The sequence below is a fragment of the Haliotis rufescens genome, unplaced genomic scaffold (genome assembly GCF_023055435.1).
Source record: "Haliotis rufescens isolate VD_foot unplaced genomic scaffold, xgHalRufe1.0.p SCAF_17, whole genome shotgun sequence".
Lineage (NCBI taxonomy): Eukaryota > Metazoa > Mollusca > Gastropoda > Lepetellida > Haliotidae > Haliotis > Haliotis rufescens.
The window spans coordinates 11,457,044-11,484,345 of record NW_025963857.1 but is presented as its reverse complement, the minus strand read 5'-3'; the positions used below and the strand labels follow the sequence as shown (position 1 = coordinate 11,484,345).

At 42.3% G+C, this 27,302-nt stretch overlaps 2 protein-coding genes across 8 annotated transcripts in view; one reads left to right on the top strand and one right to left on the bottom strand.

Annotated features, from left to right (window-relative positions):
• Positions 1 to 17,581, top strand: part of LOC124136952 (apoptotic chromatin condensation inducer in the nucleus-like) — a 59,473-nt gene extending 41,892 nt beyond the window's left edge. For all 3 annotated transcript variants that reach the window (XM_046514701.2, XM_046506906.2, XM_046522436.2), the window contains 12 exons: positions 205 to 3,446; positions 4,196 to 4,244; positions 7,115 to 7,199; positions 8,219 to 8,352; positions 9,567 to 9,689; positions 10,267 to 10,366; positions 11,363 to 11,598; positions 12,125 to 12,232; positions 13,036 to 13,309; positions 13,828 to 13,931; positions 15,289 to 15,402; positions 16,328 to 17,581. In XM_046514701.2, the coding sequence (XP_046370657.2) occupies positions 205 to 3,446; positions 4,196 to 4,244; positions 7,115 to 7,199; positions 8,219 to 8,352; positions 9,567 to 9,689; positions 10,267 to 10,366; positions 11,363 to 11,598; positions 12,125 to 12,232; positions 13,036 to 13,309; positions 13,828 to 13,931; positions 15,289 to 15,402; positions 16,328 to 16,522 (4,764 nt within the window). In that variant the 3' untranslated portion in view covers positions 16,523 to 17,581. The remainder of the gene's footprint in view (positions 1 to 204; positions 3,447 to 4,195; positions 4,245 to 7,114; positions 7,200 to 8,218; positions 8,353 to 9,566; positions 9,690 to 10,266; positions 10,367 to 11,362; positions 11,599 to 12,124; positions 12,233 to 13,035; positions 13,310 to 13,827; positions 13,932 to 15,288; positions 15,403 to 16,327) is intronic.
• Positions 17,582 to 23,512: 5,931 nt separating this feature from the next.
• LOC124133800 (centrosomal protein of 89 kDa-like) overlaps positions 23,513 to 27,302 on the bottom strand; it is a 35,067-nt gene continuing 31,277 nt past the window's right edge. For all 5 annotated transcript variants that reach the window (XM_046501086.2, XM_048397540.1, XM_046500310.2 and 2 more), the window contains 3 exons: positions 25,128 to 25,174; positions 24,432 to 24,554; positions 23,513 to 23,923 (listed from right to left, as the gene is read on the bottom strand). In XM_046501086.2, coding sequence (XP_046357042.2) covers positions 23,746 to 23,923; positions 24,432 to 24,554; positions 25,128 to 25,174 — 348 coding nt within the window. In that variant the 3' untranslated portion in view covers positions 23,513 to 23,745. The remainder of the gene's footprint in view (positions 23,924 to 24,431; positions 24,555 to 25,127; positions 25,175 to 27,302) is intronic.

Here is a 27,302-nt window from a genome sequence, read left to right as displayed (position 1 = left end):
AGACACCACATAAGAATGTGTGTCAACAGATAACATGTTCAGTCAAGACAGAAAATATGACATATGACTTTACAATGCCAAGGGCCACTTCCCAAATGAAAGAAACCGAAAATAAACCTGAATCAGAATGAAGCAAAATTATTGACGCTCTATTGGTAATGTTTTTGTTTTTGCAAAAATTGTCATTTTATTTTTCTATTGCAGGAGAAAGTTGAAGTGATAGCTGAAAAAGAAACACCCCCTGAGCCAGAAACTAAAAGACCTCGTAGAGGAAGTAGTCGCAAGGCCGCAGTGGCAGCGGCTGTAGCTGTTGCAGCAATAACAGTTGAGGAACCAACCAGAGAAGAGCCCCAACTTCCCATTGAGAAGCTTGACAAACCAGCTCACAAAACAAAAGAAGATCCTCGGGAAAAGACCCCAGACAAGAAAACTGCAAAAGACAAAACAGATGCTGAAATTGTGAAAACTGCGAAAGACCAAAAAGATGCAGAGATTGTGGAGTCCAAAGGAGAGAAAAAATCTGATCCGGTGGAAGAAAAGAGACCTATGTCCCGAAAGGACTATATCAAACGCTCCATTGCTGAACCTGCCTCAGAGCCAGTGAAAGTGAGTGTTACTGCCGAGTTGAAACCTGAGCCTAAGCCTGAGCCTAAGGCTGTGCCCCAGGAACAGAAGAAGACCGAAGATAAGCCTCCAGCACCCTCGACGCCAAACAAGACGCCAAACAAGACATCTGTAGATGTAAAAGACAGTTCAGCAGATGATAAAAGTAGGGATCGTGAGGAGGAGAAATCGAAAGAGGATCCTGCTGAGAAAGAAGTACCACAAAAGCGGGGCAGAAGATGGGGGCGCAGGTCTTCCCAAGAATCTTCAAAGCCAGAAGTGATTGAATCCCCTAAAGCACCAGAGCCAAAATCTCATACAGAAAAAGATAAGCAGCCTGAAAAAGAAGCCAGCTCTAAATCCAGTGTCGGGCATAGCTCAAAGCAAGGTGAACCGGAAACTAAGGCCCAAGAAAAACCAAGTGATGATAATGAAAAAACAGGAAGGAAAAGTCGATGGGGGCGACAGAAAGATTCTCTGCCAAAGCCTGATGTGACAGAGACTCCAAAATCTGAACAGTCACAACTCAAAGCAGGAAGTGATGAAAGGACTGACTTGAGAAGCAAGGATGCAAGTTCCAAGTCTGAGAAAGATTCCATTTCTAAATTGGAGGAAAAGTCTGGTTCTAAGTTGGAGAAAGAGCCTAGCTCCAAATCAGAGAAAGGACCTAGTTCCATATTGGAGAAAGAGCACAGTTCTAAATTAGGTAAAGATCCCGGGTCTAAATCAGAAAAAGAACTCTGTTCTAAATCAGAGAAAGAGACCAGTTCTAAATCAGAGAAAGAGACCAGTTCTAAATCAGAGAAAGAACTAAGTTCTAAATCAGAGAAAGATCCTACTTCTAAATCAGAGAAAGAGACGAGTTCTAAATCGGGGAAAGAGACGAGTTCTAAATCAGAGAAAGATCCCACTTCTAAATCGGAGAAGGAGACGAGTTCTAAATCAGAGAAAGAACTCAGTTCTAAATCAGGGAAAGAGCCTAGTTCTAAATCGGAGAAAGATCCCTCTTCTAAATCGGAGAAAGAACTCAGTTCTAAATCAGAGAAAGAGCCTAGTTCTAAATCAGGAAAAGAGCCTAGTTCTAAATCGGAGAAAGATCCCTCTTCTAAATCGGAGAAAGAACTCAGTTCTAAATCAGAGAAAGAGCCTAGTTCTAAATCAGGGAAAGAGCCTAGTTCTAAATCGGAGAAAGATCCCTCTTCTAAATCGGAGAAAGAACTCAGTTCTAAATCAGAGAAAGAGACCAGTTCTAAATCAGGGAAAGAGACCAGTTCTAAATCGGAGAAAGAACTCAGTTCTAAATCAGAGAAAGAGCCCACTTCTAAATCAGAGAAAGAGCCTATTTCTAAATCAGAGAAAAATTCCAAATCTCAGCAGGAATCTAGACCCAATGTTGAGAAAGAGTCCAGTTCAAAACCTGAAAAAGAGCCAAGCTCCAAACCTGAAAAAGAGCCTTGTTCTAAACCCGAGAAAGAAACTAGTTCTAAATCGGAGGAGCCTAGTCCTAAATCAGAGAAAGAGATTAGTTCTATATCAGAAACAGAGCATATTTCTAAATCAGGGAAAAATTCAGGTTCTAAATTGAAAGAACACCCTAGCTCCAAACTGGAGAAAGAACATAGTTCTAAGCTTGAGCAAGAGCATATGTCTAAGCAAGAGGCAGAATCTCAAGTTCAGGAAAAGCTGAGCAAAGACAGTGACAAGCCAGAAAGGAGAAACCGCTGGGGACGTAAATCTTCCAAAGACACAGATTCTGTGGAAGCTGAGGCTACCTCAAAACCAGGGACCACTGCAGATAGTAAGACAGATGAACATGCAAAAGGTGACAAAGGCCTTGAGAAATCTTCAAGAACCACTGAGTCTGGTATTAAGGTATCTGAGAAAGAAAAGGCCGTGGAAGAAGTTGAGAAAACTTCAAAGAGAAATCGTTGGGGGGCACAAAATCCGGCCGGTGACACTCCTTCAAAACCAAAATCATCAGAAAGTGATGCACCATCTGAATCTCAAAAATCAGAAGTAAAGAAGACTGTTTCTGGTGCAGAACCTCCAAAATCAGATTCAGGGCAGAAAGAGAGTACTGTTAAACCGCCAACCCCAGAAGCAAAGGACTTGCCAGAAAGCAAGAGTGCGAAGAGTGAGGAAATGTCGTTAAGTAGACGTTTTGGCTCCAGAAAACCATCAGATGATTCCAAATCTCAGGAGAGTAAAACCAGCGAACAAGAGGACATGGAAAAACCCGCAACTAAAACTAGACGATGGGGATCAAGATCTTCCAAAGATTCCAGTTCAAGGTCGGAAGAAACCGTTGCTGAAGCCGATTCATCAAAAACTGAAGAGAAAGAACAAGAAGCAGAAAAGATTATACCTAAAGCTGTGGAACAGACAATTCAGGACAAACCAGCAGATTCAACTTCACCGAAGAGAGCCGACTCCCCAACCAGGAGGGGTCGGAGATGGGGTGCCAGGAAAACCGATGCACCAAAAGATGCAGCCGAGTCCAAGAAGGAAAAGGTGGAAGAACCTGAAGCCACAAGATCAGAGAAGCCAGATTCAACAGAAGATTTGGACAGGAGCCAACCGAATGTTGTTCCTGAGACTGAAGAAGAGAAAGAAGCTGAAGCAAGGGAAGACAAGCAGACGTCTGTGAAGAAGGCTCCATTGACTGTACAGAGTAGGATCAGCAGACGGCAGTCCTCATCATCGGAGGAATCATCGTCTGAGGATGAAGAGCAGAAGGAGAGAGATGGGGAATCCAGTTCAGCGAAGTCCTCGTCGGAGTCGTCATCCGAGAGTGAGGAGTCGGATGATAAGAATGATGATGAGGATGAACGTAGTAAAGCCATGTGAGTGTTTACTATTTAGTGGGTGTTGTATATTTTTTTAACACCAACGGATGGCACATGCATGTATGAGATCCATTTTGTCAACCGATGGAGATAATGTCAAGTGAAGGTATTGAAGGTTATTTTTCACTGAGTGTAACATTTATGTAGAGATGATTTAAATAAGTAGAATATCCCGACCTTACTCTCAAGATATATTTCAATATATAGAGATTATTATACAAGCATGTGTGATATACTGATTTTTTCGAAATGAGTGTCAGAATTCTTGTATTTCCTGAGTGAGAATGGGGGAAGTGCATGAATTTTTACGTGAATTTCATAAAATCAGTGTGACACACATGTGAGTGTAATAATTTCTTTATTACCCATTATTTCTTATTCCTTTTGAGCTCCCTTTTAGAAAAATGCAGTGATCACCACCGCTGTCCTTGAAAACCACAATTTGTCAAATGATGTCGTCGTTTCTCTTGTGACGTCATGCGTCCTTATATCACAATAAGATTTGAATGACGTCAACAATGCCGTATGGATGACAAAAAACAATACTTTGGTGCGCGAGAAGTGATATTTGCACTAGTTCACTAACACCATTTATGAACTTGGATATTTCTTACCCTATGGGTAATTGTATATTTTGACCTTACTATCAAGATGTATCATAATCAGACCATACTATCGAAATATTTATCACATTGTGACAAATTGTATCATCAGAACCTTATTTTACGCCTGATCTTGTTTTAAAGGGATGCTGAGGAGACGGAAGATTCCGAGAGTAAACGTGAGGCTGACAAGGTAAGAGGAAGGGAGACGAGACGAGACTGGGTAAAGACATGGATGTAAATAAAGTGGGAGGGAGAGGCGTATCTGCTGTCAGATCTGTCATGTTGTTTTTAGTTGCTCGGACACAATGCCCACTTGTTTGTAAGCTCGGGGGATCTGAAACCTTTTCTCCTGTTCTGCATAATTTCTCCTGGATGTCTATGTTTGTGTATTATACAAATGTCTTGAAGGCAGCAACATCTTTGCATGTTATTGGGATGTGAAATAGGATTTCACAACTGTTGCAGCTGACTGCTGTCCATGCCGTTGATGACATTTGATATAAGCAGCTGATGTTTTTTTCCACACATTTCGAATTCCATCTCAAATTGTCCACGATTCAGTGCATGCATATGAATACTTTTTAGTTTTTAGTTATCATAAGACATAATTCTAACGTTATCTTCCAAGTTGTTGCCTGGGCATTGTGTAATGGATTTGAGTTGCTTCTAAGTTGTTCTTGTCAAACTTATAAACATTAGGCCTCTCCCATGATTTCATGACATGCTATTACCTCTGCTATCTCACGTGTACGTTAGAAAAGGGAGGTAACTACGTCCAACTGGGAGACACGGGGAATGATGCAGCTTGCCAAACATACATTGCGCCCGGATGCCAGACTCCCATATCACTTTGGCCACGTCCCTGACCTTTACCGCCTAGTAGTTGCCATGGTTACCTGAAGCCATCACCCGGTTGTTGCTACCCTGTAGCTTGTGACTTAAAATAGCCTTGAATGGTCTGTGTTACAAGACTTCAGACTGAGGATGTGGTGTGATACGTGACAGACCGATATGTCTTCCTGACAAAAAGCCCATGAGCTTATATTGAAGTCACGACAGGAATCTGAAATGTTTTAAAGTCGAAGCTGACACCACTATGCAAAACATGCATAATGAACAAGTGTGTGAAATTTGGGTCTGAAAGGCTTGTTTGGAGTTGTTCTGTTGTGACAAGAAAACTGGAAAGCAAACAATTATCAAACATTTATTGAGTGTCTTCAAGCATGGTGGTTGTATCTTTGAGGTGAATGAAGAGCTATTGCAGAAGGCCAAAGGTCATTGACATGTGTTGATTCGTGTTCTGCAAGACGACATTAAGAGGACACTTTCAAAAGATTCCATGTGTCAAGCCTTAGTTGTGGAGACCCATCTGTCAATATATGCAACTTGAAACTGTCGACAAACTCTGCATTTGTATCTTCTCTGTGTATCCTCAGGCTTAAAGAATTGAGTGATGGGCTAGATGCCCAATATTTGTTGCCTAGGAGAAGTGACTGAGCTGTGGAAGAAAATCATGAAGTTTGTACTGACTGTGATCCAGCAAAAATGTGAAGAAATGGTTGTGCTGGAACCGTGTCCTGATTGAGGTGAAAGTGATGTCACCACGGAGGGTTATTGCTGGACCCTTAGCTTGAGACATTCAGCTGTTTTTGAAGATTGAGCAAAAGACTTTGCAAAGCCACACAGTCCAGGTGGTGACATCATTCTGCAGCTCGAGACCCAAACAGGAGGGTATGTTTCAGTGTTCCTTTCCTGTGTGAACATTCAGCAATTTATGTGACTCAACTACCAAAAGTTCCCCGAGTCCAACACAAGTTGTGATCTTCAGTGTGTGAGAGAGGGTTATTGACCTAGAAGACTGTTAGCAGTTCAAAGACATGTTTTAGAGAAATTGATGGATTCACAGTAATGTTTGATGCTTCATGAAAGGCCATCACTCGGGGCCTGGGTGAAAGAGACCATTGACGCAATGTTGTGATCTGTCATTACTGCTTCGTCTGTCAGGGAAGTGGAAAGAATACTGCTTCATCTCTGGAGAGCAATGCTTTGTCTTACAGAGAAGTGAATAGAACTTGCTTGAGAAGTGAAACTTTCAAACTGTTCCTGAACATTTCTGAGAGAAAACAGACCCTAATGTCAAACAATGATGTCGCTTGTCATACATCATGACAATCAATGAACTTTCCTGAAAGATTCCATGGCTGAAATCAATATGACTGAAGAGCTGTCGCAGCTAATAGATGTCTTAACCTACAAGGCGAGAAAAAAGCGAAGCCGAAAACGAGTCTGGCAACCAACATTTGCCCCATAATCCCTTGGTCTTTTGTGTGTAGCTTGAGATCACTCAGTATATATGTGGGCAAGAATACAGCCATCACAAGTGACCACTGGTATTTGAATGTTCAGATATTACGTACAGTCCAGCTCTATCGCCTGTCATAGTTACATGGTGGATAGATATAACTTGGACCAGACTGCTTTGCTTAAACCATTTGGCCCATTTTTGAATAATGAAAGACATTTGATTTCACAAAACTCCCCCAAATATTGATATAATTTCAGAAAAGTTATTTAACTACCTACCATGTAGCATGAAATGTAATCACAGTTCTTGCTTTCAGAGATACCAAATGAAAAGTGCCTTATTTCAGTGTAATATTGTGTAAAATGGGATACCGTCAGATATAAGATGAAAGCAGCTAATTGTTGAAAAGAAAGTAGTGTTCTAGTACATATATATGTTCAGTATCAAAGCTTTAAGACCTGATCAGGAATTCAAGTTGTATTCCACTGAGATGTTGCAAGGTGCTTTTCTGGATCGAAAGAAAAATATCTTTAAGATGGTATATCTTACGGTTTTGACCAACAGTCGTACATTTGACAGATCTGACAAATCCTAATCGTTTTGTAAATCACACTGACCTGATATTCAGTAACTGTTTGGTAAGTGTTATCCATTTATGACTATGTTTCTGCACTCCTTGCATTGTCTGAAGTGTATGGGGTAAGTCTGGTGCCAGTGACTGACCAGTGTTTCAACATTTGGCCTGGATATTACAGGCAGAGGCGGCGAGGAAGGCAGCAGCCGTGGCAGAAGTGGTGGTGCCCCCTCGACGAAGAAATCTACTCTCCAGTTCCAATAAAGGTTCTTAACTTGCCTCTTGCTGCAACTTCCAAAGGAAATCAGTCTTTCCAATGTTGGGGTTGGGTGGACAAGTGGTGAGGCAGTGCAATTCACAATGCAGCGTTGCATTCCCTAGTCATTGCAGGATCCTATTTTAAGGGGTTTGATCCAAGGTTTATAGTTATCAGCGCCATACCGTACTCAAGGGTAATTATGAAAGTAAATAAATGAAATTTTAACGTAACAATTTAATGCCTGAAAATACCTTTACATGTTTGTAAACTTCAGATACTTTGACAGCTTAGTATTTATGAAACATTCCAGTCAGTGTCCTCCAACTTCCAATAAACCTTTTAGGTAGTGTATGGTCCTTCATGACCTCAAAATTGATCCTGATGAATCGATGCTCATGATGTCAATCACTTTATTGTCTGGTCTAGACTTGATTATTTACACAGACCGCCGTCATATAGCTGGAATATTGCTGAGTGTGGCGTTAAACAACAAACTAACAAAGTTACTTACCCACACCACAAGTCCAGTATTGGCACATTTGGACAAGAGTCCCTTGATATTGTTGACACTGTTTGGTCAGTGATCTGTTGTTGATGTAAGGAAGGTGGTGTGTTGGTCAGTGATCTGATGATGGTCATTTGCCTGATGATGGTCAGTGATCTGATGATGGTCAGTTGCCTGATGATGGTCAGTTGCCTTATGATGGTCAGTGATCTGATGATGGTCAGTTGCCTGATGAGGGTCAGTTGCCTGATGATGGTCAGTGATCTGATGATGGTCAGTTGCCTGATGATGGTCAGTGATCTGATGAGGGTCAGTGATCTGATGAGGGTCAGTTGCCTTATGATGGTCAGTTGCCATATGATGGTCAGTTGCCTTATGATGGTCAGTTGCCTGATGATGGTCAGTGATCTGATGATGGTCAGTTGCCTGATGATGGTCAGTGATCTGATGATGGTCAGTGATCTGATGATGGTCATTTGCCTGATGATGGTTAGTGATCTGATGATGGTGTTGTGTTTCAGGCAATGAGGACAAGTCGGAGGAGAAGGAGAACATGGCAGGGGACCGCCCGATCAAGAAGAGGAAGTGGGGATCATCAAGTGCAAAGTACGCCAAGAAGTCAACCAGTGTTGAGATTTCAACAGATTCACTCAAGGTAACTTGAATTCTAGTTTCGGGGACTGCCTCCGTGGTCTAGTGGTAGAGCGTCCGCCAGGAGAGAAGAAGGTCCGGGGTTCGATCCCCAGCCGCTTCATACCAAAAGACGTTAAAAGATGGTACTTGTTGTTACCCTGTCTGGCACTCGGCATTAAGGGGCTAAAACAAGGACTGGTCGGCTCTGAGTCAGTATACTGTGTCTGAGTGGGGTATTCATGTTACACTGAGGCATGGTATCTCAGTGTGCTCGCACTATAAATCGGCATCAGTCCGGACTAGTGCAAACACACACACACTCTCACACACACACTCTCACACACACACTCTCACACACACACACACACACACACACACACACTCACACTCACACACACACACACACACACACACACACACACACACACACACACACACGTGCATGCACGTCGCGATATAAGTGCAATAATCTTGGACGCGACATTAAACCCCATTTCACCTCACCTCTAGTTTCGGGGTTAAAGGATGTTTGGGGTTTATCTTTGTGAAACTGTTCATGTGGCTGTCAGTTTCAGGGACGGACCTGTTTCCTTTTTTATCCTGAATATTCCTACATGTTTGGGTTGGAGTGTGCCACTGTCCAACACCCTGCAACAGGCTGTGGCAAATTGTCCTTCGTTGTGCCAGGATCTTCTCATCAAGAGTTACGACCCTTGGTCTGTCAGAATCACACCATTTGTCACAGGTTTCACCAAACTTGCAAGCATCTATGTCCTGTTCCAGGTTTGAATAGGTCCCCAGTAACCGGGGCTGTTGGTGAGAGGTGACTTTATGGATCAGATGGTCAGGTGACCTGGTTGATATCGTGTCTTCGTAATATGACAGCATGGTTTGCATATCTTAATATGAATCACTGTATTGTCTGGTCCTTAATCAATTTTCAAAGGCTTCCGTCATACAGCTGACATATTGCTGAGTGTGACGTTAAACAACAAACAAAAAGTGTTTTTTAGCACATTATACTAGCTCTTCATTGGAGAACTGAAGCACATCTCTCTCTCTCTCTCTCTCTCTCTCTCTCTCTCTCTCTCTCTCTCTCTCTCTCTCTCTCTCTCTCTCTCGCTTTGACTTTGACTTTGTTGAGTTTTCTGTTAGATTTTGCCTCTGTTACATGCTTGGGATTCTCCTGGGAAAACATTACAGCCTTTTCAACTTCTGACTTGTGACTATTTGCAGGGTCTGATTGATGATGTGAAGCCGCTGAATGAGCCAGTGTTGGAGCTGGAGGCCGAGGGGGAGTACGGGTCTGAGCCGGAGGAGGACAAGCGGGACATCAAGATCAGGAGGACTGTCGTACAGGTACTTCATACTTCACGATTCCTAAATACACCAGGCAATGTTTTGTTCAGAGATAGGTCCCCAGTACCCCATGGTTGTAACAAATAACTGAGATGGGGATTTGTTGGCTGTGTTTAATGTTGGGAGTCACTTCGAGACAAATGACTGACATTGGAGAAATTCTTACACTTTTTTGCTATTTTATCTTGAGACAATGCGTGTCATAAGAGGCGACTAACAGGATGGTATCCCAATTGCATGGATCGATGCTCATGATGCCAATCACTGGATTGTCTGGTCCAGACTCGATTATTTACAGACCCCCATATATAGCTGGAATATTGCTGAATGCGGCATTAACAACAAAGAACAAAGAACAAAGATAGAGACAATTGTGACAAATAACAAGGTTTCAAAGCATTTGCATAGGCCTTCATGTTTTTGTCAGGTCAGGACTAGGTACAATAATGGCTAGAGTATTGATGCACACCTCTGTCAGGGATTCAGAGGCAGAGTAGTTCTCGACTCCCCAGTATTGTTGATCTAAGAATGAGGGTGGTGACACTTGAACTGACTCTGGCTGTGGTTGATGTTGCAGGTGGTGAAGGATGAGGAAGGCAAAGGGGAGGACACGCGCCACACTTTGCTGGAAACAGACAACAACAAGACAGAGGAGGAGAAGGAGAAGGTTAAATCTGGTAAGATGACATGCTCCTACCTACACCCTCTCACAGGCTTTCCTAGGGATTGAGGGGTTGTCGGGTAGCCTAGTGGTTAAAGCGTTCGCTCGTCACGCCGAAGACCCAGGTTCGAATCCCGACATGGGTACAATGTTTGAAGCCCATTTCTGGTGTCCCCCATTGTGATATTGCTGGAATATTGCTAAAAGCGGCGTAAAACCAATCTCACTCACTCACTCCTGGGGATTGATTTAAATTATTCTTGAAAAGGTGTGGCCAGATTGCCTAATTATTTCAGAAAGTGCTGTTGGACATAGTTTATCTTCCTCCCTAGATGAAATGGCTTGTGTCTGCATTCTCTTTTGATCATGTTGTTAGCTGACTAATAGGATTTATTCTCATGTCATACTGAGGATTTTTACAAAATTTTGCAGTTGTATCATATTCAGCAATTGAAGAGCATGTTACAACTCTTGGTTTATTATACACCCAACCTAAAAGTACAGGGTATATATAAATCCTTTTCAAACTTGGTCAGCAATTTCTATACCAATAGGAGAGTGCACCTGAGAAAGCTGAGTTCGATTTAAATATTTGGATTTTCATATATATTTTTTACTTAAACATTTGTGCTACCTGAAAACTACTGCATAAATTCTTTTGAAATTTAGTGAACAGTTTCCATTCTAATGGAAGAGGTGATTTGCAAAGTTTGATTTTGATTTTCATTGTGGATTTTCTGGGAAAATATGAATTTTTTTAACTTGGAATGTTTGGTGTTTTTTTTATTTCAACATTTGTGCAACCTATAACTTGAGAACGGCTTCATGGATTCTTTTCTAATTGGGCATACAGTTACTATACAAATATATGAAATAGGAGCGGTGTAGTGCCAAATGGTTTTTTTGGTGTTTTTTTCATGTTTTGAACTTCAAAATATGTTGGGAGTCGAAGTCTTGGTGTCAGTAAGCCCTGCTCACTTTTTACCTTGTTCCTGGACATTTTTTTATTCAGAGCCGAAGATTGTCCGCCGCGTGAACCAAGCCTCTCTCCAGGAACCTGATGAACCCCAAGCCGCCCGCCGCTCCCCATCCCCAGCAAGGAACCCAGTCTGCAACATCATCCACATCCGCAACCTCGTGCGCCCCTTCACACTCGGGCAACTCAAAGAACTTCTCAAGAGGACGGGCTGCATCCTGGATGGGAATGGTTTCTGGATCGACAAGATCAAGTCCCATTGTTACGTAACGGTGAGTCAGATAACGACACATCTGGTGGTAGTGTTAGGATTGTTGTTTGTGAGACTGACTGGAGAGTCTGTGTTAGCAGTGCCCTTAGATTCCTCATGTCACCTGATTAGACTGGTAACATTATTCTTAGATAGAATTCTTGAGGCAAATACATTTTTATCTGTCTTAACTTATTTTTGACGAAAATTTGAGTCCTTCTCAAACCAAGGTGTAGAATAGATGGAGGCTTGTTTTGACAGATTCCATGGAAGGTATTTTAGTCTTCAGTTTTCATTATTGGAGTAGGAATTTAAATACAAGCATTAGGAGACTAAGAATGGCTCTGCTTTCTTACCTTTTGCTTCAAGCTGGAATATGTGTTTTACACCGCTTTTAGCAATATACCAGCAACATTGTGGCGGTGGACACCCGAAATTGCCTTCAATTGCATTATGATGTGTAAACACTTTAACCACTAGGCTATCCACTGCCTAGATTTCATGATCTCTGTGTGAAGACAAATAGTAATACTGTTTGTTTCTTCTAGTATGAGAATGATGATGAGGCTGTCGCCACCCGCAAGGCGCTCCACGGAACACGATGGCCAGGCTCCAACCCCAAGGTGCTCCGAGTTGAGTACGCCTCTCAGGACGAGGTAGGTGTGAAGGATAGCTCCAGCATCAACAAGTCTTTGTACACACAGTTAATTGTTGTGTGGCACTACATCAGACACAAATAAATAAGATGTTGTATATGTTTCGATAACTAAGGAAATGTACATCCATTGTCCCACATAAATTGTTTGTGGAACCACCTCTAAATTAGTGTCACAAATGTGACATAAAAGTAAGATTTAGAAAAGCCTTTATCAAGTCTACTATCCTTCCATCAGTTTTAAGATGGTTGGCAATGAAAAAAACACCTTCAAAGTTGAGAGAAAGGGAAGTAACTGTTATCACTTTTGTCACTTGTCTTTCACTTCAAGCAGCAATCTTGTATTTCTGGCAATCTTCAAGTAAGTAGGGTTTTGTTTCGACCATCCTGATACTTGTTACTGAGGAGACCGCCTCCGTGGTCTAGTGGTAGAGCGTCCGCCGCGTCATACCAAAAGACGTTTAAAGATGGTACTTGTTGTTACCCTGTCTGACGCTCGGCATTAAGGGGCTAAAACAAGGACTGGTCGGCTCGGAGTCAGTATACTGTGTCTGAGTGGGGTATCCATGTTAAACTGCGGCATGGTATCTCAGTGTGCTAGCACTATAAATCGGCATCAGTCCGGACTAGTACAAGCAGCCACACAAACACACACACGTACATGCACGTCGCTATATAAGTGCAATAATCTTGGACGCGACGTTAAACCCCATTTCACCTCACCTTGTTACTGAGGGAGCCACACTTTGTACTCAAGAGTCAAGGCATGAAAAGTCCTAAGGCCTATATTCACCACTTCTCCAGATTGAGTTTCACCGAGCCCAGGAGGAGAGCCAGATCCTGTCTGCCAAGCCCAAAAAGGCTGAAAAGGAGAAGAAAGAGAAGGAGAAGAAAGAAGGAACGAGAGAAGTGAGGCGGAAGGAAGAGCCCAAGCCTATCCGTGAGTGGGACCGGGACAAGGTGAGGGACAGGTCACCACCCGAACGTGAGCGGAGGAAGTCAACCAGGTCTCGATCTAGGGACAGAGAGAGGAGAAGGAAGGAAGAAGAACGGATCCGGGAGAGGAAGAAGGGTCCAGGTAAGCCATTCATTGTTTACTTCAAAATGTTTTAACTTATCCTGCATTACCCCTTATGCATTTACTGGTTCTTTCGACAGAAAGAAGCTATGTGAGGTCTTGCTGAAGAAGTTGTTCCAACTAGTTTGCCTAATATCACACAGCTCCCACATGACAACGCAAGTGATGACGTCACGAAACAGCACATTACTGCTGTCATTCAGATTGAACTGTCACCGGCTTAGCAGTAATGTGCTTTTCCCGTGACGTCATCACTTCCATGGTCACTTGGGAGCTGTGTGATATTAGTCACACAACTAATTGGAACGTCTTCTTCAGCTAGACCTCACAAAGCTTCTTCTTTCTGTCTAAACAAGTCGTAAATACATTAAGGAGTAATGCAGGATAAGTATACAAATATAAAAAAATCTAGATTTTACTAGAATTGAAGTGCACAGTTGGAGTAGAATTCTGTTTGGAATTGCATGAAAATGTTGTTTTCGAGTCTATTTTCATTATGTTTTATGTTTGCTCCACAGAGAAGAAAGTTGAGGAAGAAGCACCTGCCAAATTGTTGGATGACCTGTTCCGCAAAACCAAAGCCACACCTTGTATATACTGGCTGCCCCTTACAGAAGAACAGGTGGGTAACCACGGTAACACGATGCATAATTGACAATAAGGAAGAAACCGATGGAAAATGAAATCCAAGATGTTTTTGTTTTCCTGTATTGGTCAACTATGATTGTCCTGTAAATTGTTTTCAACTGCTTCATGTAGTCTTTTAACACCTGGCAAATTGATACTACTCAAAAGAAGTTAAGAATCATTAGATTTCCACAAAGTGGAAGGGGGATGGATATAGGAATGGGGGCAGTTCATCTCCCCTTCATTTCCAGAGAGGAACTAAAAAACCATGAGAGATTTCTTTACCAAACTTGATGCATAGATAGGTGTAGTGGTAAACTGGTGACTTTTGATAGTTTGGGATTTAAATATTTTTTTTTAGTTTTGAGTGTCCTGAGCAGCGACTTTGACTAAGACTGAAAATGGCGGTAGTGCTTCTTTCCAGAACAAATCTTGAAAACCTACTTAAGGTTACACACAACCAAATGTTTTCCCATAGACTTCTATAGTAACGTTATGATTTTTTTTAAAATAACTAAGCATTCAACAGCTATTACCTGTACGTGTGTGCACAGTTTGGCCTTAGAGCAGCAATAAAAAAAATAAAAATGACTAGCTTAGTCAGCTCCTTTTCCGAGTACCGGAAGCTAAACACACCACCCCCAGTTTCGCACCAAATGTCACCTACTTGAAAATAGCTGTGGTCACATTCAGCATAAGTCATCATGTTGAAAAAGACAGTACTAAATATAGAAAAACATGGTCAGTTTTAATAACTGGATGGATGTACATTTGAAAGACATAAAAATCTTACAGAATATCCTCCAATCACAGCCTGCAGATATCTCTCGATCTGCACTGAAGGCTCCCTACGAAAACCGCACTCTCCAAACTGGTACTGATTTGGTGTAGTAGAACCTTAAGATACGTTCCTGAATCCTTCTGTGGTACTATCAGTGTGTAGCTGTAGAAGCAGCTTCTGCTGGGTAGAAGTAGGTGTATAATCTCCAGTGTATTTTATAGTTTGTTTCTAAGGGTCTGTCCTATTTGACACATCTTGAACCAATATTTTACAATGTTTGTATGATTTCGACACCTGTGAAGATCCGAGTTAGAATAGGTCTACAGCAACCCATGCTTGCTGTAAGAGGCGACTAAAAGGATTGGTTTGTCAGGCTCGCTGCTTGTCATTGTATCCCAATAGCCTAGGTCGATGCCTATGATGTCAATCACTGGATTGTCTGGTCCAGAGTTCAATTACTTACAGATCGCCATCATATTACAGGAATATTGCTGAGTGCAGTGTTAAACAAAAACAAAAACAAATTGTGTGTTTGATAAAAAGTTATGCAAAGAACCCTTTCACTCACCAGATTGAACTTCGACAACGTGAGAAGAAACAGCGACTAGATGACAGACTGAAACGCCGCAAGGAGGAAGATGAACAGGGGCACAGAGCTGGCCGTGACGCGGACTTCAAGCGGAAGGTAGCCATTCACTCAGTATATTTAGGGGTCATTGTTGGCTCAGTCATACAATTCGATCCTAATTGGTTTGCCAGGACCATGTTAAAGAATATAATATTTGTGGTGAAAATGAACATGGTACTAGAGTGATCAAATATGGTTTTGAGGTTAAAATCTGCACTGTGAGTGAAACCAAATGTCATTTGGATATCACACAAGTGGCTCTAAAACACTCGCAGAGATTCAGGGCCATAAATAGTCCTGCCTACATGATTGTCCAATGTGAATTCAGGCCCCCGAGGGGCGGTCGGGTAGCCTAGTGGTTAAAGCATTTGCTCGTCACGCCGAAGACCCGGGTTCGATTCCTGACATGGGTACAATGTGTGAAGCCCATTTCTGGTGTCCCCCGCTGTGATATTGCTTGAATATTGCTAAAAGCGGCGTAAAACCATACTCACTCACTCACTCAGGCCCCCGATGCTATACTCGTTCTGTTTGTTGTTTAACACCGCACATTGATACACTGAAGGCCTGGACTGTTGTTCTTGCTATCAACCATTGGTTTGCTTGACCTAGGCTGGATTATTGCCAGACTACTGCGAATTGGTAAAAATTTGGAGACTCCAGTAAATCAACATCCACTTCTCTACATAGAATGAGGGCGGTGGGGTAGCCTTGTGGTTAAAGCGTTAGCTTGTCATGCCTAGGACCTGGGTTCGATTCCCCAAATGCGTACATTTCTGGTGTACCATGCAGTGATATTGCTGGAATTTTGCTAAAAGCGGAGTAAAACTATATTCACTCACTTACTCACATAGATTGAATTATGCTTAAAGTAACACTCAGCTTTCACTGCTATTTAGCACCTGAGGAAAATCGGGCAAGTGTTGTGATTGATGTCGGCGTCCCAAGTTGTATGTATTAAATATTGTGTGTTTCCTTTCAGGAACCTGTCGAGGTTGGTGGAAGAGATCGAGATATGAACCGGGATCGAGACAGAAATAGAGACCGGGAACGGGAACGTATGAGGCAGCGAGAGCGCCAACCACCCCCAAGGCGAAGTGATAGCCGCAGCCGGTCCCGGCCAGTCAGGGGCAGGAGTAGGAGCGACAGTGTCGGCAGGAATAGAAGGCGGCGATGATTTTTTTAAATATGGCATAATGTACATTTTATATTGTCATCCCTACAAGACGCATTGTTTTAGTTGGGTTTGTAGCCGTTCACCACACCACAATCTTGTTTTATAGTTTTATTATTTAAGTCATGTAATTATGTACAGTCAGTCTTCTGTTTTAAAACCCATGTGAATAGAGATGATTTGCATTCATTATGTGCAGCTATTTGTGAAAGCTGATGCAAGAGACACTTTGTAAATTGCCAAGTTAATTAACCATGCCATCTTGAGATATATGATACTCGATGGTTCTAGTCGTGTTGCTGTAAACCGTTGTTGGAACACCTCCTTCATGCTTGTTAAACACCTCATTCCAGAGGGTTCCTCTCATCCTTATCATCGTCATGGAAACGTTTTAGAAACTCATGATGGACACCAAGATGTACATTTGTAGAATGAACTGTTTTAATCAGTTTATTATTTAAGAGTATTTTTTAAATATATTTTCAGATAGCTAACTGTGCATTCATTTAAACTGTTCATCAATCTAATTCAGTTGTGATCATAATATTCAGAGAAATCTCGGATAATCTGTGCTCAAGGATCCTGTCCTTCAGACAGTATTTTGTTTGATTTCCCCTTTCTTCATCAGTGTGAGTGTTTCATGTGATCTAACACGTCATCCTGGGCATTTGTTGATTTTCTCATATTTTAATACATGAAGCATAAGACTGACACTGTTGTCCGAAGGGTGGGCAACCGGATGCAGGTATCGTAGTCTGGCAGCATGGAGAAACAGCTTATTCTTTCATCTTCAGTGTCTTTGTGTGTGTGAATGAATGACATCAAACGAGCTGAGATTCAGGTTTATTTTGGCTGTATCAGGAGAACTAAATTGATTGATCTGTGAAAGATTTTGCTTTTGACTTGCTCCACTTCGAAAGATTGTATTTTTGACTTTCTCCACTGTGTGTGTGAGACGTTCCATAACCTTTATACACATGCCGTGGTCCATAGGCTTTCTCTATGCTGTCATATTGTTGTATAGTTTTATGCAAAGCTCTGAAATAAAAGTATTGATTAACATGTGATTTTTGTTGTATTCTGTAGCTTACTTGGATATGTAGTAATATTTAAATATGTAGAAAGACAGACACTGACACTTTGTTTTTTAACACCGCACTCAGCAGTATTCCAGCTATATGACAGTAGTCTGTAAATAATTGAGCCCTGCTCCAAACTGCACATGTACCAAAGAAGTTTCAGCTTGTTTAATTTCTGATCAGAAGATTATGGACGCCAGACAAACAGGCCATGGCACAAGATCACTTGACAGTAATTTGCCAACCATAAACATTCTTTATTCTTTAGACCACCTCCGTGGTCTAGTGGTAGATCGTCCACCCAGAGAGTGGAAAGTCGTGGGTTCGATCCCTGGCCACGTCATACCAAAAGATATTAATAATTGGTGCTTGTCATTACCCTGTCTGGCGCTCGGCATTAAGGGACTAAAGCAAGGACTGGTCGGCTCAGAGTCAGTATACTGTGTCTGAGTGGGCTATTCATGTTAAACTGCGACATGGTGTCTCCGTGGGCTAGCACTATTAATCAGCATCAGTCCCGACTAGTACAAGCAGCCACACACACACACGTGCATGCACATCGCTATATAAGTGCAATAATCTTGGACTTGACGTTAAACCACAAACCGCAGTTTGCCAGAAACGTGTCATTGGTTCAAATCCCACATTCAGTCTTACATATTTTAGGTTTGTTGGCACCATAGCTGTACTTGTTGGTTTAAAGGAGGTGGATAACATCGGACACACTTCAGGCTTTCCTCCTACATCAAGCGGACAGTGAAATATCTGATATACTGTTCAACCAAACCAGCACATCTAAAGTCGCTACAGTGCCTTGAGTTAAAGATGTTCCTTTCACCTTGACTAGACACGGTGTTGTGACATGGAATACTATGGCAGTTAACAATGTACTCTCGCCAGCAAATTCTTGTTGCCCCTTTTGGCAAACTTAAGTATTTACACCAAAGATTTACAGACAGCCACTACGATCTAGTGGTAGTGTCTGCTCAGAGGGTGGAAGGTCGTGTGTTCAATCCCCAGCCTCGGGTGATCGATCTCAGCACAAAGGGGCTAAAACAAGGTCTGGTCGGCTCGGAGTCAGTATACTGTGTCTGAGAGGGCTATTCGTGTTAAACTGCAGCATGGTATCTCTGTGGGCAAGCACAAGACTTCAAATTTATAAACATTACATTGCAGGTCTTAGTTAACAGGTTTTTAACACCCCAAGATAAAATAAACTCTTTGTAAAGAACCCTTTCAATCCCTGAACAAAAATTAAGACAACCAAATATTCAATGAAATCTTTATTTCAAATTGATTTTTAAAAAATATACATATAATACTAAAATGTTTCAACTTGAATATCACAGTATACAGACACAACTTTGAAAAACATGGTCCTTTTTAATAAGAAATATTCTTTTGGAAGAACAGATGGGTTGTAGGTTTCTTGTTCCAACACCATTCTCTCCAAGAATCCTGACTGTCTTACCATTGTTCCTGAATGATCACAATTTAAGTATTCCTAATTAAAGCCATGTAACAATGCCTTAGAAAATAACCTAGAAATATAATATATGCCAGAAACTATCAATACCATATTCAACGTAATAAGCGCCTAGGGCACTCTCGAAATTAAAAATAGGGGGCTCTTATTAGAATATTATTTTGGTGAAAAAAAAGATAAATTTCTTGGTTTATGCTAACAGCATGAAATGTTCATGTACAACAGATATATTTTTCCAGAATTTAATTGCCCATAATTAAGGTTGCATATAACACACGAGTGCATATTATACATAAATAAATAAGTCTTGTGTACATTGATCAATCGGAAGGGGTGCTAATTGGGATTGTTCACAAGCCAATATATTAGCAAATATCGCAGTGGGTGCTTATTACGTCGAAAACGGTATGTTTTTTAGCATGATCAATTGTTTCTACAATACATGCACAAGTGTCATGAACTATGAGTTGAGATCATCAACATCAGCACCTGGAGTAGAGTTTGGCAGTTAGAGGTGTGTACAGCTACTACGGACATGCATGAACTATGGTCAGTAGACTATGACATTGTGTCCCATCCCGTCCTAAAAGGAGAGCTTGACCCTGGCAGATTGACAGTCGTGGTCACAGTTAGGTTAGTTGGAGGCTGTGTACAATCACTGTGCTGAGGGCATGCATGAACGAAATGAAATACTCTCCAATCCCGTCCTATCCTTAAAGGAGTGCTTGACCCTAACAGATTGACAGTTGTGGTCACAGTTAGGAGGTTAGTTGGAGGCTGTGTACAATCACTGTGCTGAGGACATGCATGAACCAAATGGAATACTGTCCAATCCCGTCCTATCCTTAAAGGAGTACTCCACTCGGGCAGATTGACAGTCCTGGTCAAAGTTAAGAGGTTAGTTGGAGGCTGTGTACTATCACTGTGCTGAGGACATGCATGAACTAAATGAAATACTGTCCAATCCCGTCCTATCCTTAAAGGAGTACTCCACTCTGGCAGATTGACAGTCCTGGTCAAAGTTAAGAGGTTAGTTAGAGGCTGTGTTCAATCACTGTGCTGAGGACATGCATGAACGAAATGAAATACTGTCCAATCCCGTCCTATCCTTAAAGGAGTACTCCACTCGGGCAGATTGGCAGTCATGGAAAGTTCTATTGAGGTCTTTGAAACACCACAGTCAATGATGTATATCAGTCTAACCGTCAATGATCTTCCTATTCCATTGACACAATGTCTCGGTTTTTCACAGGGTACAACACTTCGGCACAGTGGTGACTCAGCATTACACCAAGCCACAGGCTAATTTGCATATCATGTGACCTGACTTTTCTCTTGTCAACAAGCACACTTATTCTGAAATCAGAACAGACTGGCCTCATGCAAGTCTTATTGTTTTGCAAATAGATATGCTACTACATGTGACAGTGAGGAGCAGGACACTATATACACATCTAATACCCCATTCACATGCCACCTGACACTCATGTGGGTATCTTTACATATGAGAGTAAATTTACTCCTACACATATAAGTGACCGTATCGCTAGGTCTCTGTAGGGCTTCGATGATGTAAAAACAAAGGAAATGACCTGGTTTTTCATGTTTTAGGATATTTTCTCAATGAAAGTTAACTTTTGTTCGACATATGTAAATGTGTAGACTCATCAAAATAACATTTGGCAATATATGCCATATCTCTAACGGACTGTATAAGATGTGACGTGGCGCTGGCCCATGGATGAGGCAGCAGGCTGGCCACAAGGAACTCTGGGTAAGAGAGTGGGAGCAATAATGACAACACCGAGGCGTAGAGTGAAAAGTGGGCGACAGACTGGAGCCATGGCTATCTTAAAGTGTGCTGAATCTTGGATGACTATTAATGATATTAATTAATGATGCTTTACATGACGACATGCAAGGAGAAAGAACCATAATCAACAGCCTTTTTCATAACTCCCCATAAATCTGCGACCAAATAACTGAGATGATACCCATTAATGTACTAAATCCTTATGAATAATCAGCCTGTCATGTTTGAAACATGCAATGGAATGACTTTTGTAGCTGTCCCTGAGTTTAGGAAAGTGTGGATGGAGAAGTGCTTCCACTTTGTGAATACATGACACTTTTTATGAATAGCAGCTTCTATTCTTTGTCACAACTTTTCAGAGCTTCTTGCTCCTTCATCAGGTGAATCCTCCATGTGTTCATATATTATTAAGTTGACAAAGAAGACACTATCTATGGATAACAACTTTTTTACTTACAGTAAAGGCCTTGCTTGACAATGGTATAAGGATCTATACCGAAACGTCACCTTTACAGTAAATAAAAAAGTTGTTATCCATAAATTGTGTCTTCTTTGTCATTTGTCAACTTCTAAGTAACGCCTATCAAACAAAGAAACATCAGCTTAAGGCAAACTTGTCATCAGTCTGTTTTATGTAGGAAGTTTCCATCCTCCACAAAGCATCATCTCTGCCTGTGTTCAATGTACATAGATACAGGGCAAGTGGGACAACACAAGCACTATTGTCAGTAAGTGGAAAAGATATTGATAAGGAATTTTGTTTCCTGTTTTCATGACCTTCCAATATTTTACATGTCTGTATGTCCAAACATATGTTGTCGGTTTATGCTAATTCTAAATAAACAACTAAAACTGTGATGGACGGAATAATAAATAACTAAAAACGTAATACTATAAAACATACATAGCATTATTAAGGCAACATGATATGGACTTTTGTATTCATGGACGGAAATTACATCTAGGTTATATTCAGCAAATAAATTTACGTAATGTGTAAATATAATTATTTAATATCACAAGCATATATTGCAATGTAGTTTTCACAAGACGGAGTTACTGCCCTTGCTATGAACAAATAAAGCTAATTATTTCATTACACCATAATAAATCTTGTACACACATTCTAAGCATTGTGTAATGCTAACAACAAGCTAAATTGAGATTCTAACATTTCCTTAAGCATTTTAAACAGAGATATGCAAATAACGAGTGAGTGAGTTGAGTTTAACACCGCTTTTAACAGTATTCCAGTTATATCACGGTGTGTCAGCTTAATGTGGGAGGAAAGCCCGAAGTGATGCAGATCTCCGACGTTTACCACTTCGGTAAAACCCACGAGCATGGGTATGGTGCTGACAAACCTAGAAACATAATCGGGGCAAACCCGGATTGGAACCCACAATCATAGGTTTCTGGCATGCCCAAGGGACGCAACTCTGCACAGCGAATCGCTGCGCCTTAGACCACTGGACCACCTGTGCCCCGTATGCATGCTGTACTTTCGAGTATGTATACTGTATAGAAAATAAAAATCAAACATCATGTTTAGTAGTGTAGTTATTGAGTTTTTCAAGAAATCTTGGTAGTTTATTTAATAAGGTGTGACTTGCCAGACAGCATGTGAAGGAGTTACTCTGCCATTCCTTGTTATGTTTGTTTGTTTGTTTGTTTGTTGTTTAACGCCGCACTCAGCAATATTCCGGCTATATGACAGCAGTCTGTAAATAATCAAATCTGGACCAGACAATCCAGTCATTGACTTCATGATCAGCGATCCGAGCAATTAGGGTACGATGACAAGTCAAGTGATCCTGGCCACCCGATTCTGAGTCACCTCCTGCAACAAGCATGGATTGCTGAAGACCTATTCTAACCAGATCTTCACACGGCTTTGTTATCAATTAGATATGTAATCCAGCGTACATCTGTCAACACTGAATAACAGACAATTGTCAATAGTTGACATATTTATAAATACCTATGAAAACATTAAATCAGGAACCTAATATAAAACATTAATCTTGTTTTAAATGATAAACAACCTACTCATCACCCTGTAAAATTTTCATTTGGAAAAATAACAACAAAAAATCCACTTTTCCTAAAATGGATGACTAATATGTTTTTGAAAAAAAATAAGCAAGTATTTGAACATTTTAGGATTAACAAATTTCAACATCTTTGTTCAATCTCATTAAAATCAGATCTTAGTTCTCGCTACTGCTAAACAAAGATCTGAGGACATCCAATTACGGGTCACGTCAGACCGACCTTGCGCGAACTTTGACCGACCAATGGAATGACCAACCAGAAGGCAGCTTTCTCGTGCTTTACGGCACTAATTTCAAATTGGCGACTACGCTTTGAAACATATCTTGACAAATCTTGATTAAAAATTTGAAACCTGAACAAAACAACATTCTGGAATGGCTTATAGATGGTCTAGATTGTATGGATTCAGTCGTTAAACCTGTAACTATTGTTCGGAATACCCTGTGTTAAAGTTTTCAAGGATGCATGATTAGAATTAATGCATTAACACATTCCGACTGTCACTTTCATGATCTGGTAAGCAACACTCTGATTGGTCGGATGAAAGGTTGTTCTGACGTGACCCCTACCGGGATGTCCTCAGATCTTTGTTGTGTGGTAGCAAGAACTAAGGTCTGATTTTAATGAGATTGCATCTTTGTTTCAATAATTTCAGAGACATATATTGTAACTTCTCATAGCAAGGGCTTCCAGGCTTAACATGCGTCATGGCTGAAGGAAGCATGCACACTTGTGTATCTCCTGCGTCGGTATAAAACTGGCCTCCCTGACTGGCAAGGTACTGGTAAGGCACTCAGTGTTCCTCATCACTGGACAAGTGTAATAGTTCCTGTTTATCTACGTCTTCCACCACATCTCTCAGACCTGAATGTTCTCGGAGCTTCCGAAGACTTTTCCTCATCGTGTCCTTCATGCGAAGATTTTCTGAGTTGGCAGCTTGCCACATGTGCTCGAGGTCACTCTCCACTTCTCTGCAACAGGAAAAGCCATTCATAGATTCATGGTGGAAAATACAAATTCAATCTAAACATTTTCATGATTCTCTATTTCCTAGTTAACTACCTCATGTGGCCACATGGAGCGAGACTGTAAAGATCCGGGTAAAATAGGTCTTCAGCAACCCATGCTTGTCGTAAGAGGCAACCAACGGGATCGGCTGGTCAGGCTCGCTGGTTGGTTGATGCATGTCATTGTATCACAATTGCGTGGATCAATGCTCATGATGTCAATCACAAGATTGTGTGGTCCAGATCCAGTTATTTACAGACTGAAGTCATACAGCTGGAATATTGCTGAGTGCGGCGTTAAACAACAAACAAACAAACATGGAGCCAGACATGGAATGTGGGCTGCCATGAAGAATATTCTTCCTTGATCTTGAGTTAATATCTGTACATGAGTCAACAATCAATTGAATATGGATATGAATAAAAAAAATCTATTGTGTTTCAAGAATTACTCATTGAAATAAAACCCGACCTCTTGTCATGCACCATGTTGAGTAGCACCCCATCCTTGTCCTGCAGGACGAGGCGCAGGTGCTTGATCTCCCTCTCATACTCCTGCTTCTGGCTGTTGAAGGATTCATCCTGCTCCTTGAGCCTGCAATATAGAGCACCCTTGAAACACAGACATCGGAAGAGTGAGTGAGTCAGTCAGATGTGTCTGACACCACTTTTAACAGTATTCCAGTTATATCACGGCGTGTCAGCTTAATGTGGGAGGAAAGCCCGAAGTGATGCAGGTCTCAGAACGTTTACCACTTCGGTGAAACCCACGAGCATGGGTATGGTGCTGACAAACCTAGAAACATAATTGGGGCAAACCGGGATTCAAACCCACAATCATAGGTTTCTGACGTGCCAAAGGGACGCAACTCTGCACAGCTAACAGCCCTGAGCCACACATGCCTTCAAAGATCCGAAGAACCAGGTATAAGAGATATATGCTGACTATCACACATTGTCATAAGGTAAATTACAGAGAAAGTATTTTTAGGTTTATTGTCACTGATAATGATACTTTAGTTACGTAGGTCATAAAATTTCCACAAGGAAACTTCCACAAGGGGCACTGTGTACTTCAGTGTCACACAAGCAGGATGTGGGTTTGAGTCAAGAGTAATGTAGTGTGACTTGTTTGCCAGACGAACCACAAACCAGTACTAGAACCCACCTGTCAGCCACAGTGGAGAGTTTAGCTGCTGCCTTCATCTTGTACAGCTGGAAAGGCAAGTGTTGGAAATTGATTACTGATTACTTATTCTATTCGTCACATGCTTTTATTAGTCATTGGCTTGTACAGGGTAATGGTTACCTACACTGATCAAACAAGCCGAGGGGAGGAACCATCGTGAGGAATACCCATTAGAACAGATATCTATTTGACAAAAGAACTTGTAATCATTCAACACACAAATATTCAATCAAGGTGAGGTGAGGTGAAATGGGGTTTAACATTGCTTTCAAGACTATTGCACTTACCGGTATACACAAATGCGGATCTAGCATTTTTAAAAGGGAGGGGTCAAAATATCATAATTCTCTCTCAGTGGGGTGGGGGTGGGGGATTGTCTTCCTTGGTTTCTCTCAGTGGGGTGGGGTTGGGGTTGGAGGATTGTCTACCTTTGGTTTCTCTCAGTGGGGTGGGGATTGGGGATCGTCAAGCTTTAGTTTCTCTCAGTAGGGTGGGGTTGGGGGATTGTCTAGCTTTGGTTTCACTCTGTGGTGTGGGGGTGGGGGATTGTCAACCTTTGGTTTCTCTCAGTGGGGTGGGGATTGGGGATCGTCAAGCTTTAGTTTCTCTCAGTAGGGTGGGGTTGGGGGATTGTCTAGCTTTGGTTTCACTCTGTGGTGTGGGGGTGGGGGATTGTCAACCTTTGGTTTCTCTCACTGGGGTGGGGGTGGGGGATCGTCTAGCTTTGGTTTCTCTCAGTAGGGTGGGGGTGGGGGATCGTCTAGCTTTGGTTTCACTCAGTGGGGTGGGGGTTGGGGATTGTCAACCTTTGGTTTCTCTCAGTGGGGTGGGGGTGGGGGATTGTCAACCTTTGGTTTCTCTCAGTGGGGTGGGTGGGGGTGGGGGTGGGGGATTGTCAACCTTTGGTTTCTCTCAGTGGGGTGGGGGTGGGGGATTGTCAACCTTTGGTTTCTCTCAGTAGGGTGGGGTTGGGGGATTGTCTACCTTTAGTTTCTCTCAGTTGGGTGGGGGTGGGGGATTGTCTAGGTTTAGTTTCTTTCAGTGGGGTGGGGTTGGGGGATTGTCTACCTTTGGTTTCTCTCAGTAGGGTGGGTGGGGGTGGGGGGTGGGGGATTGTCTACCTTTGGTTTCTCTCTGTGGGGTGGGGGTGGGGGTGGGGGATTGTCTAGCTTTGGTTTCTCTCAGTAGGGTGGGTGGGGGTGGGGGATTGTCTACCTTTGGTTTCTCTCAGTGGGGTGGGGGTGGGGGTGGGGGATTGTCTAGCTTTGGTTTCTCTCAGTAGGGTGGGTGGGGGTGGGGGTGGGGGATTGTCTACCTTTGGTTTCTCTCAGTGGGGTGGGGGTGGGGGATTGTCTAGCTTTGGTTTCTCTCAGTAGGGTGGGTGGGGGTTGGGGATTGTCTACCTTTGGTTTCTCTCAGTAGGGTGGGTTGGGGTGGGGGATTGTCTACCTTTGGTTTCTCTCAGTAGGGTGGGGGTGGGGTGGGGGATTGTCTACCTTTGGTTTCTCTCAGTAGGGTGGGTGGGGGTGGGGGATTGTCTAGCTTTGGTTTCTCTCAGTAGGGTGGGTGGGGGTTGGGGATTGTCTAGCTTTGGTTTCTCTCAGTAGGGTGGGTTGGGGTGGGGGATTGTCTACCTTTGGTTTCTCTCAGTAAGGTGGGTGGGGGTGGGGGATTGTCTAGCTTTGGTTTCTCTCAGTAGGGTGGGTGGGGGTGGGGGATTGTCTACCTTTGGTTTCTCTCAGTAGGGTGGGTTGGGGTGGGGGATTGTCTACCTTTGGTTTCTCTCAGTAAGGTGGGTGGGGGTGGGGGATTGTCTACCTTTGGTTTCTCTCAGTAAGGTGGGTGGGGGTGGGGGATTGTCTACCTTTAGTTTCTCTCAGTAGGGTGGGGTTGGGGGATTGTCTACCTTTGGTTTCTCTCAGTGGGGTGGGGGTGGGGGATTGTCTAGCTTTGGTTTCTCTCAGTAGGGTGGGTGGGGGTGGGGGTGGGGGTGGGGGATTGTCTACCTTTGGTTTCTCTCAGTGGGGTGGGGGTGGGGGATTGTCTAGCTTTGGTTTCTCTCAGTGGATGGGGATAGAGGGATTGTCTAGCTTTGGTTTCTCTCAGTGGGCAGGGTGGGGGTTGGGGGATTGTCTAGCTTTGGTTTTCAAAGGT